General features: G+C 38.3%; 1 protein-coding gene and 1 long non-coding RNA gene across 2 annotated transcripts; one reads left to right on the forward strand and one right to left on the reverse strand.

Moving 5' to 3' along the window:
• Positions 1–5127: 5127 nt before the first annotated feature.
• On the forward strand, positions 5128–5553 carry LOC144513283 (ribonuclease pancreatic-like; the record flags this gene model as incomplete). Its single annotated transcript, XM_078244314.1, has 1 exon — positions 5128–5553. A coding segment is annotated over one exon (426 nt), but the record flags the coding sequence as incomplete, so codon positions are not given.
• Positions 5554–6835: 1282 nt separating this feature from the next.
• On the reverse strand, positions 6836–10676 carry LOC144513277 (uncharacterized). Its single transcript, XR_013501108.1, has 3 exons — positions 10510–10676; positions 9921–10018; positions 6836–9472 (listed from the first exon to the last, which is right to left on the reverse strand). It is a non-coding gene; the product is annotated as an uncharacterized LOC144513277 (long non-coding RNA).
• Between the last annotated feature and the right edge of the window lie 1226 nt (positions 10677–11902).

The following is an 11902-nucleotide window of genomic DNA, read 5'->3' on the forward strand; positions in this document are numbered from 1 at the left end:
TGTGCAGGTGTGCACAAAAGTGTGTTCAGGTAGCAAACAGGTGAAGGTGCGTGTGCGTGCGTGTGTGTTCAGTGTGTGTGTTCGTGTGCGTATGTGTGCAATGATGACACAAAATCAAGAAAACACAGTTGGAAACTAGAATAACAAGGTCAGCCACAACATAACGTTGGTCTCTTACGGGTAAATCTTGTCTCGAAAGACTTAATCAGACATGTCTAACAAAACTGAGTACTATCGCAAAGAACAGAAGTTCACATCCAGTGTTTGTGTTGAGACCTGCAGCAGAAAGTTACATATCGTACGCTTTGACGCCCGCAGTTTTTCATGCTGCTTGTCTTCAGAGAATCAAATGTTTTCTCACACAGTTAAAACTAAAACAGTTGCTGTTATTGTTATTATATTGATCTGCAGTTTTACTCACATCTACTTTATGAATGAGTGAACATGACTGCATTAAACAGACTCAGAGTTAAACCGTCGCATGTTTCCAGCTCAACAGGAGACACAAAGTCAAACATCCAGGTAGCTAACAGATTGCTTCCGATTCATCAGGTGCCTAACCGATTATTCCGACTCATCAGATAGTAACACATTACTCTCAGCATTTCAAACTCAGTAGGTTTGTTCTGACACAGATGACAAGGATTTTTCAATACCACCTCCTCCACCGTGTACTGACGGTCGGAGGCTCAGTTATGAGCAGGTGATCAACTTTACACTCCAACCAGTTTCAAAAGATCTCTTTGCTGACTCCTTTCCTCCACCACAGACGGCTCGTGAGCCTCGTCCACTGCAGATTTGATGAAGGCTTTTCTCCCGAGCAGGAGCGTTTGTCATCATCGAATCCTCTGTCAGTCACTCACCTGCGCAGAGGTTAGCACGACATGCTCTTGCGCCAAAGTCTGTTATCATCATACCGCCTATTGAAACCAAAGAGAAACCGCTGCAGTTGTACAGAGAGACCAGCATGTTGAAGAAGAATGAGATCTTCATGTTGATCTCGGAGAACACAGAGTTATAAAAGCTGCCAGAGACTTTCACTCGACATGCCCAACATCTCTTTCATATTACTACCATATAAAAAGCTGCCAGAGCAGCCACTCTATTTCATATCTAATCATCCTCATATCATCATATAAAAATCTGTTAGAGACTTTACTCTGACATATCTAACATCTCTATACAATTATCATGTAATCTGTTAGGAGACTTTACTATGACATACCCAACATCTATTTCCTTCCTAACATAGTGTATGTCTTTCAGTTTTATATATGTCTCCTCAGTCATGTCTGATGATGTAGAGAACGTGTTAAAGCGACATCAGGAATTTCTACAGTGCAGAACACCGCACACTGGGATCATTAATCCAGTCTTTCTGCAGAAGAAAGTCCATAAGTGCGATGCAGCCAGAATAGGATTCTGAATGACTGCAGATACAGCCGTACAGAGTTTCAAATGTGTTAAAAAGACAGAACACACAGAAAGTATATTTACCTGAATGACAGGGGAGAGATAGAAAGTCTCGAGAACTCCTCGATCTTCATGCTGCAAAATATTATAATATCATATTATAATACATGCCCACTCTTATCTTTCATAGAGGAGTCAGCAGGTAACATATTATACCATACACTTCAGAGCTGCAATAGTGACACATCAGCCTCTGCCAGGGAGATCAGAGTTTTTATCCAGTAGCTTTATCTTAGCCTAGTCTTTATGTTTTCTCAGCTCACATTCTTCCTTGGATTGGGGTGGCACCTAAATCATGGTGCAGCTGCTGCTGTGGTCCTGCTTGGTGCCCTGCTATGCCCCACTACACCCTACTACTGCTACAACTATTATTTCTAGTCATGTTTCCATTATCTTTATTGTTACTATAATTGCCACTGTTCATCATACCAACAGCTATAATACACTGCATATATCTATATCTATATTATTCTTACTACTAGTATAATGTCACTGCTACTACATGTTGTTCATACATTGTTCATGTTACATAGCCATATTTATTCTGCTCTTATAAACACTGCAATATATTTCTTGTCCTGCCTATGCACCACCTGTCTATAGTTGAATATCACATTGCACTTTTCTACTTTTTTTTTGCACTTCTGTTTGGATGCAAACTGTCCTTGCACACTGTACAATGACAATAATGATTATGAATCATATGTCTCTATCTTTATATGTGTATCAGTGTCTCTGTGTCCCAACTGGCACCATCAGATGCCCGCCCACCAAGAGTCTGTCCGAGGTTTCTGCCTAAAAGGAAGTTTTTTTCTTGCCACTGTTGCACTAAGTGCTTGCTCTTGGGGGAATTGTTGGTCATTGTAAATCATATAAGTGTCACTTAGTCAATTCATTTCTATTCATAGTATCAAATCATAACAAGCGATATCTCAAGACACTTTAAAGAGAATAAGTGAACACAGAGTGATTTCGGTCCCACCCTCGTTTAAAAAAACAAATTCCTGATTAATAATTTAACTAACCTGATGATGTCACCTGTTCATCTATTCATCCAGTTGTTTTCGGTGCGTCTCCAGGTGGTGATGGCAGCTGACTCAATCTGGAAAAAATAATGTGAGATCATTACACTTGATAGGGCCCTAAGAATGCATGTTTATTAGCGAGCGTTGCCTAGCGTCTGCGTCGGAAAACTCTCCTACGTCTGTGGACATGGGAGGACCTGCGAGTCCTCCTATTTCTATGAACGGGGCGAGCGGCGTGTCTGCGTCTGCGATGCATTGTCAAAAAACAACCTGATGGGAGTAAAGGTTCCTATTCATAAACTCTCAAGACAATGTTGTTATGTCACTGATGATGTTACAAATCCTTTACAACAAAAACCTTGGTTCAATCAACAGTGACATCATAGGGTTCTATTATGTCACCATTGTGTCATTGATGTTGTCACAGGAAATTGACATCATGGAATGTTGTCTCTGTGACATTCCATGATGTCATTCAATGATTACAGAACATTCTTTGCAAATATATCTTCATTAGAATTTAGGATAGTATCTTGTTTTATGTTGATTAATCAAAACTGTGATCAAGCTGTTTATATAGGATATTATTTGTAAGAATGGTTTGTGAATTATTCATATCATCAATGAGAGGCAATATTTTGATTCATTTTACACAATGGTCTCAGTTTGACGTGTTTCATCCATCTCAAAATGAAAACTGTCTGAAAACACAAACACAAACACAAACACACGCACACACACACACACACACACACACACACACAGTCATACATACTCACACACTCACACTCACACACAAACGCACACACACACACACAGTCATACATACTCACACACTCACACTCACACACAAACACACACACACACACATGCACACACACATACACACACAAACACACACTCACAACTACTCATACACACACACATACTCAATGCTGTTCTGAGTGAGATACGGTTTCTGAATGTCCTGCCTTCAGTCTCCGGGTCAGCTGGTCAACATCTGCACAGCTTTCTACGTCACTAGCTGAGACGAGGGGGCTAGGGGGCTAACCATTAGCATGCTAGCTCGTTCTCAATGGCAAAACACTGCTACAACACACACTAGTTCGCCCTAATTTCCAAAAGCACTACTTCCATGTCCCTGTTCTGCATGTATTCCACACAAAAGTGGAAGTGTGCCCTCTTTTAGAAGAAGTCTCCCAGCTAATCCTGCCTTGTACTACTAAAGTTGGAGAAACAGCTAGCTAGCTCATGTAGTCCTTACCTAGCTACTGAGCGTGTAGTCCTTACCTAGCTACTGAGCATGTAGTCCTTACCTAGCTACTGAGCATGTAGTCCTTACCTAGCTACTGAGCGTGTAGTCCTTACCTAGCTACTGAGCATGTAGTCCTTACCTAGCTACTGAGCATGTAGTCCTTACCTAGCTACTGAGCATGTGTGACTGAAAACAAAGATGTTACAGCAGTGAGAGGTCTCACTCTGTAGCTAAAACAGAGACCTGAACACAGGGTGAAAAGAGGAGCTGCAGCAATGTGCAGTACAACTAAAATATGGTGTTTTTTGAAAATTAAACCATGTAAACCTATTCTGATACAACCTCTAAATACAATTATGAACCTGAAAATGAGCATAATATGAGCACTTTAATGTGTTTGCTCTTTTTAATGTAAAGCACTTTAAGCACAAAAAACTTAACCAAAACCAAAATAAATCCTGATGTAAAAGTGTGTGCTAGCTGCTAGTGAAAGCTAACTCTATACATGCTATTGAAACTATATCAGTATTGTGTTTAATAATATAAAAAAGTATATTTTGAAGTTAATGTTTCTCTATTTTTGTAGGTCATCATTAACAGTACGTACCTGCATTGGAAAAAAGTGTGAAAACATCTTCAAGTGTTAAAACTCTAACATTTTAACTTGCTCTTTTGGGTTTTTCCACGTTCGTCTTTGACTGTCAGTAACGTGTGTATTTAAATTAGGATCAGTGGGGGGATGACTGTTAACTTCAGAGACAACCTCTCTCTGTGGGAGGATATAAGACTGCAGATTATTTCATTTCTCTATCTGAACATTCTTCAGATTTGCATCGTGTCAGAGTTCTGCTCTTCTTCATCTTCAGACTTTGTGCAGTTTATCTTTTAACATTCAATACTTTTTACTGAAAACAAGTCGACCAAAGGACAGCAGCACCTTCACACCTGATCTCTCTCCACCAACTCTTACGGTAAGAGAAAACGCTGACTCTGGCTGCTAACGTTAGCTTTTCTCACTTTTTGTTTCCGATGTTTTTGTCAACTTGTTTCTTGACTTTTCAGTCACTCTATAGAAAAAGAATTTTGACATTTTTGCCATTTTTTTCTATGTATTTTTCAAGGTTTGTCATTTCTTTTGATGTTTGTCACTCTGCAACATTTTTGTCGGCATTTTTTTTTGCATTTCTGAAACTTTGTTGACCCTTTCCAAAAAACCTTGAAGTTACCTATGATGATCTGTGTACCTTTTTTTGTCATTCTTGCTTATTTTTCATTGATTGAGTTTCTCTAACAGCTTTTATATGATAATATAAAGAGATGTTAGATATGTCAGAGTAAATTCTCTAACAGCTTTTATAACTCTGTATTCTCCAGATCAACATGAAGATCTCTTTCTTCTTCTTCTTTCTGCTGGTCTCTCTGTGCCAACTGTGCAGCGGTTTCTTTGGTTTCAATAGGAGGGTTGATGATAACAAGTTTGAACAAGAGCATATCGTGGCTAACCTATGCACCCAGGTGATGACTGACAGAGGATTCGATGTCCTCGACAAAACCACCTGTAAGCCGGAGAAAACCTTCATCAAAGCTACAGTAGATGAGGTCCGAGCCGTCTGTGGGGGTGGAGGAAAGGGAGTCAGCAAAGAGATCTTTAAACTGGTTGAGTGTAAACTCGATCCTGCTCATAACAAGCCTCCCAACTGTCAGTACACGGTGGAGGAGGTGGAGAAGAAAATCCTGGTCACCTGTGTCAAAAACAAACCTACTGAGTTTAAAATACTAGAGAAATCTGTTACTATCTGATGAACCAGAGTAATCTGTTACTATCTGATGAACCAGAGTAATCTGTTACTACCTGATGAGTAACTTGTGTCTCCTGTTGAATAAAACACGTGACAGTTGTTTTTAATGTTGTCATGTTCACATATTCATAAAGCAGATGTGGGTAAAAATACAGATCAATATAATAACAATAACAACAACTGTTTTAGTTTTAACTGTGTAGGAAAACATCTGATTCTCTGAAGACAAGAAGCCTGAAAACTGCAGACGTTACACGTACAATATGTAACTTTCTGCCACTAGGGGTCTCTCAACCTAAACACTGGATGGTAACACAGACTTCTGATGACATTGGGAAGTTGAGCGGAATCATGGGAGTTTTTATTGTTAAACACCGTCGCTGATTACAATCAGGACGAGTTTACCCATTCAAGTTCATTTACGTTATGTTTAGTAACATTTACTCACTTTATTCTAATAAAATAGCTGCAGTTTCCCCAACATTATTATGTTTTTCTTGATATGAGTCATATTCACACACACACACACACACACACACACACACACACACACACACACACACACACAGGTCCAACACTAGAACTCCTCAGAGGTCCCCACAAACGCTAGTTACACCAGAAACACTGTATTAATATGGTCCGTCTGTAGATTAGTTATATTGATGCACAAAAGGATGCGTAAGGCAGTAAGCAGTCTTGTCTGGTTCTTTAAAGTGACAAATTCTTACTAAAAAATACAGAACCTTTCCAAGTTCTTATGACATTAAAAGCTTTATCCCAAATACTAACTTCTGTCCAAGTACTTATAGTTTTAAAAGATATATTCCACACAAAATCTACTTTCTGTCTTGCAATTTAGCTGTTCTTCTCATGTAGATTATCTCTATTGATTGCACAATGATGGATTGGAATGATGTCAGGATTACTTATAGTCATTTGCATGTTTATTTACGGGAGGAAGCATGGCGGGGTCACATGCTTTCAATTTCACGTTGATTGTTATGTATAAAGGAAAGGTGCACAGGACCTGGCGTACGACAAGTTTTATACATTTAAATATTTCTGTGCGTGTACATACTTTTTCAGTTTTGTGTGTATGGCATATTTTAGTATGAAACATGCACTTTGTTTTATAAAAGAAGTCACAGGAGACCCTATATTGTTCATTATAAGGCGACAAAATCAACAAGAACATCAAAAGACACATATGAGGTTTAAAAAAAGCAGCTAAAGCATCAAAACATTACCATCTCTGTTATTATCCACATCTGCGTGTGTAAGTGTAAGATGTTAAAAGTGTTTTATTGAACAGGAGACAGACGTTACACACACTGATTCAACAGTTGATAATGGGTACGCAAAAGAGCGTAAAAAACCCAACAAGCAGATAAAACGGGTTATATTCTTATTTCACAGATAAGAGGAAAGTTTTATTTTGATTCAATGGTGATTTAAAGATTTATTGGGCTTTTTCAACGTAAAATTAAGCCAGAATTTATACTGCCTTTTACTGTGCTCCATGGCTGCAACACATCAAGCGCCTGCAAGTACCATGGCCACCATGGAGGCAGTGTGCCTATGTTCCCACATTTAATTTCTTTTCTTTTTTTTAAGATAATTTTTTGGGGCATTTTCGGCCTTTATTTTTGACAGGACAGCTGAAGACATGAAAGGGGACAGAGAGGGGGAGTGACATGCAGGAGGAGTAAACCTCGATATATGGGCCCCCGCTTTACCAACTGAGCTATCTGGGCGCCCATGTTCCCACATTTCTAAGATTTTTTTCAAAATTAGGCCCTATAATCCCACATTTCCTATGTTCCTACAACCCTATGAACACAAGACCTAATCTTCAAAAATGTCCTAGAAATGTTGGAACATAGGGCCTAATTTTCCTGACTGTCATATCAGAGAATAACAGAAGTTATCTCAAGACACTTTACAGATAGAGTAGATCTAGATCAGTGGTTCTCAAGCTTTTTTCAATAATGTTCCCCCTTTGAACAGTTTTTAAAGCCATGTACCCACTAACCAGTGCAAATCATTTTTGGTAGAAACAAAAACTTGAAAAAGACGGTAGAAAGAAGGAAGAAAGGCAAGAATAGGTCAAGACAAGCGACAAAAACTTTGAAACAAATGAGAGATTAAACAGGCAGTAGAAGTAACTACAGCCTTGTAACTGAAAAACATTTTGCAAAAAATGTCACATACCCCCTGCAGTCCTCCAGAGTACCCCTAGGGGGACACATACCCCCTGCAGTCCTCCAGAGTACCCCTAGGGGGACACGTACCCCCTGCAGTCCTCCTGAGTACCACTAGGGGGACACGTACCCCCTGCAGGCCTCCAGAGTACCACTAGGAGGACATGTACCCCCATTTGAGAAAGACTGCTCTAGACCACACTATGATTTACAAAGACCAAACAATCACCCCTCCCCCCAAGAGCACACAGGACACAGAGATACAGAAATGCAGATATATATACTTGTGTTACATTTGGAACCGATGATGTAATTGAAAACCAAATTTTCCAAAAGATTCCAATAAAAAAAGAAATACTTCCATTGTAATCACAATGTTTTAAACATAAAGTGGAAACCAGCTAACCCTCATGTTGTCTTCCCCCGCACTTGTTGTCCTCTCGTGTCAAAATAGAAAATGAACACTTTTTTGACCCTTTGTATTTTCGGTGATTTTGACACTTTTTCGTCCCTTTTTTCAATGTTTGTGTCACTTTCTTTTTTTTTTTTTAACTGTTTGGGGCTTTGTTCCACTACCATCAGTACTGTATACACGCAACAGAAACCAACTTGTCACCACTAGTTTTACATTTATTTTTCGGAATTTATGGTCCTCATTGGATTTTTAAATTATAGCTAATTTTTGATTAAAAAAAGCTGAAATTATGAATTGTTTTGACTAATAACGCTATAAAATTGAATAAAACAACTCAAAATTCAATGAAAGTAGTGATCATTAAATCCTCTCGTGCCAAAATAGAAAATGAACACTTTTTTGACCCTTTGTATTTTCGGTGATTTTGACACTTTTTCGTCCCTTTTTTCAACGTTTGTGTCACTTTCTTTTCTTTTTTTTAACTGTTTGGGGCTTTGTTCCACTACCACCAGTACTGTATACACGCCACAGACACCAACTTGTCACCACTAGTTTTACATTTATTTTTTGGAATTTATGGTCAATAAACCTCATTGTATTTTTAAATTATTTTAATTTTTAATTAAATTTTTGATTAAAAAAAGCTGAAATTATGAATTATTTTGACTAATAACGCTATAAAATTGAATAAAACAACTCAAAATTCAATGAAAGTAGTGATCATTAACTGTACTTTTGAAACTGGAACCATCCATGTTATTGTCTCTGTAATTTGGTTGGAAAAGATATTTTTTGAAATATAACGGGTCCAATTGGACCCCAAGGACAACAGGAGGTTTGCCAATCCTACCGTTTGATCAGTTGGGAATGTACACACCTTCTTCGTAGTGAACTGGGTTACCGGTGGCATCACATCCGATTACAATTCTCCTGTTGCCACTAGAGCCACGGCAGCCACAGTTGGGAAGCCTGAGGTTGACATTACAATTACAATTAACAACTCTGAACTTGTCATTGCTGATTCTCAGATTACCACCAGTACCGTATGGACTTCCTCCATCCCTACAGACGGGTTTGACGGCGGCATACGTCGCACTGATGAAGGTGTTAACCTCCTTACACCTATTGCTGTTGGTTTCACTGATTTTTTTCTTGGTTATCTCGGCGTCGCAGCGGTTAGGAGCCAAGTTCTGGAAGATATGCTGATTTATAAACTTCTGAACTCTTGGATCTAGTCCATCCACAGAGAGCACGGCAGCAGAGATCAGCAGAACACCAGAAAAGATAGAGATCTTCATGTTCATCTGGAGAATACAGAGTTATAAAAGCTGTTAGAGACTTTACTCTGACGAAACACGCACACACACACACACACACACACACACAGACACGCACACACACACACAAACACACACACACACACCCACACACACACACACACACCCACCCACACACACACACACACACACCATCCAACCAGACAATACATTAAATCATATTTAAGTTCATGGTTCTATAAAAAGAGTAAAAAAGTCAATAAACAAGTGTCGAAAAAAGCACCTCCATCGACAATCGTTAAAAAACTAAAACCACAAAAGTAAGACAAATAAAAACAAAGGTGCAAGTTAAGAAAGCGGGCTAAAATATAAACAAATGAAAATATGAATGACGTAACAATATAATAAACACAATTGTGTAGACAGAATGTAAACAGGAATCATTGTTGTTAAAGTATTAAACAAAGCAACTTACAGTTTCTTCAAACAGTCCAAAGAGTCGACACAACGCCTGGAGAGAAAGGTAACTCTTTTCCTGGAATAAATCACAGCAACACAAGCAGGAAGGAAGAGCTGCAACAGGAGCAGATTTTCACAATAAGACGACATTTAGGTTTGTTAACAACACAGACTGCTGTGTCGATGCTCCATTACTTACTGACAGACTTATTGTGGAGTAAATATATAGATATCTTTATACACTTTACAGTCCTTAACCCTCCTGGTGTCTTCGGGTCAAATGTGACACATTTTCAAAAAGTTTCTATATCAGAAATTTGGGTTTCTTTCAACCAAATTTTCAAAGAAATAACGTGGATGGTTCCCTACAATGCTCTTCACCAGTTTTATTCAATTCCATGCCATTTGAATTTTTTAAAAAAAACATCGGTGGAAAAGCAACAAAAGTGTCGAAAAAGACGTCCAAAACTTTGGAAAAAAACTATACATTTTGACCCAGAAAAAACTAAAAGTTGCAAGTCAACAGGAAGACAACACAAGGATTAAATGAAGTGTTCAAAGATAAAGAATAGAACTCTGTAAATTGTTGGCAAGACTAAACGTACTTAAGAAGAGCAGAAGTCTCACCGATGCAGATCTAAAGAATCTTCAGACAGAAAAATGTTCATCAACTCCTGTCTTATATCTCCTACAGAGAGAGGAGGTCTCTGAAATAAACAGATGAATGTCATCATACACACTCACACACACACACACACACACACACACACACACACACACACACACAAAAACACACACACACACATATCCACAGCTCCAGATTAACTAACACAGGATATCAAGCGGGGGAAGTTAAGATGTTGTTGTCATCAGACTTTGTTTCGATCAGGCGCTTACTTTAATGACCTACAAAGATAGACAAGCAAGTATTGTATTACAAAGCAAAACGCAAGACGGAAAGAAAATCACATTATTTTAGTACAAAAGCACACGGTAAGCAGACTTATAGTAAAGAATATAGTTTTATCAGAGGCTGTTAGATGCAAACTCTTTTTGTCAGCTGATAATTCTGCGTTACTGGCTGTGTTGTGCACATGCATAAACACTGTCGTGTCAGCAGAACTGATACCGTTTAATTTAGACCTTGCATGTTCAGCTCGGACACTTTAATCAATAAGCTTTATCTTTACTTTAGACTTTTAGATTTCATTTCACTTTACTTTGAGTTAGTTTTCAGAGTGTTTGTTAGTTCAGTTTTCTTCAGCGTGCGACTTACTGAAATGCGCGTGCGACATATGTGTGTGTGTGTCTGTGTATGTGCGTGTGTTTGTGTGTGTGTGTGTGTGTGTTTTCAGACAGTTTTCATTTTGAGATGGATGAAACACGTCAAACTGAAACCATTGTGTAAAATAAATCTAAATATTACCTCTCATTGATGATATGAAGAATTCACAAAGCCATTCTTACAATTAATAATACAATTAATATTCTACACAAACAGCTGATCGATCAACATAAAAAAAATTTACTATCCTAAATTGTAATGAAGATATATTTGCAAAGAATGTTCTGTATTCATGGAATGACATCATGGAATGTCACAGAGACATCTGACGGTGCCTGTTGGGACACAGAAACACATACAGATATACAGATAGAGACATATGATTCATAATAATTATTGTCATTGTGCAGTGTGCAAGGACAGTTTGCGTCCAACCAGAAGTGTAAAAAAAAGTAGAAAAGTGCAATGTGATATTCAAGTATAGACAGGTGGTGCATAGGCAGGACAAGAAATATATTGCAGTGTTATAAGAGCAGAATAAATATGGCTATGTAACATGAACAATGTATGAACAACATGTCGTAGCAGTGACATTATACTAGTAGTAGGAATAATATAGATATAGATATATGCAGTGTATTATAGCAGTTGGTATGATGAACAGTGGCAATTACAGTAACAATAAAGATAATGGAAACATGACTAGAAATAAT

Source organism: Sander vitreus, unplaced genomic scaffold (assembly GCF_031162955.1).
Source record: "Sander vitreus isolate 19-12246 unplaced genomic scaffold, sanVit1 ctg201_0, whole genome shotgun sequence".
NCBI lineage: Eukaryota > Metazoa > Chordata > Actinopteri > Perciformes > Percidae > Sander > Sander vitreus.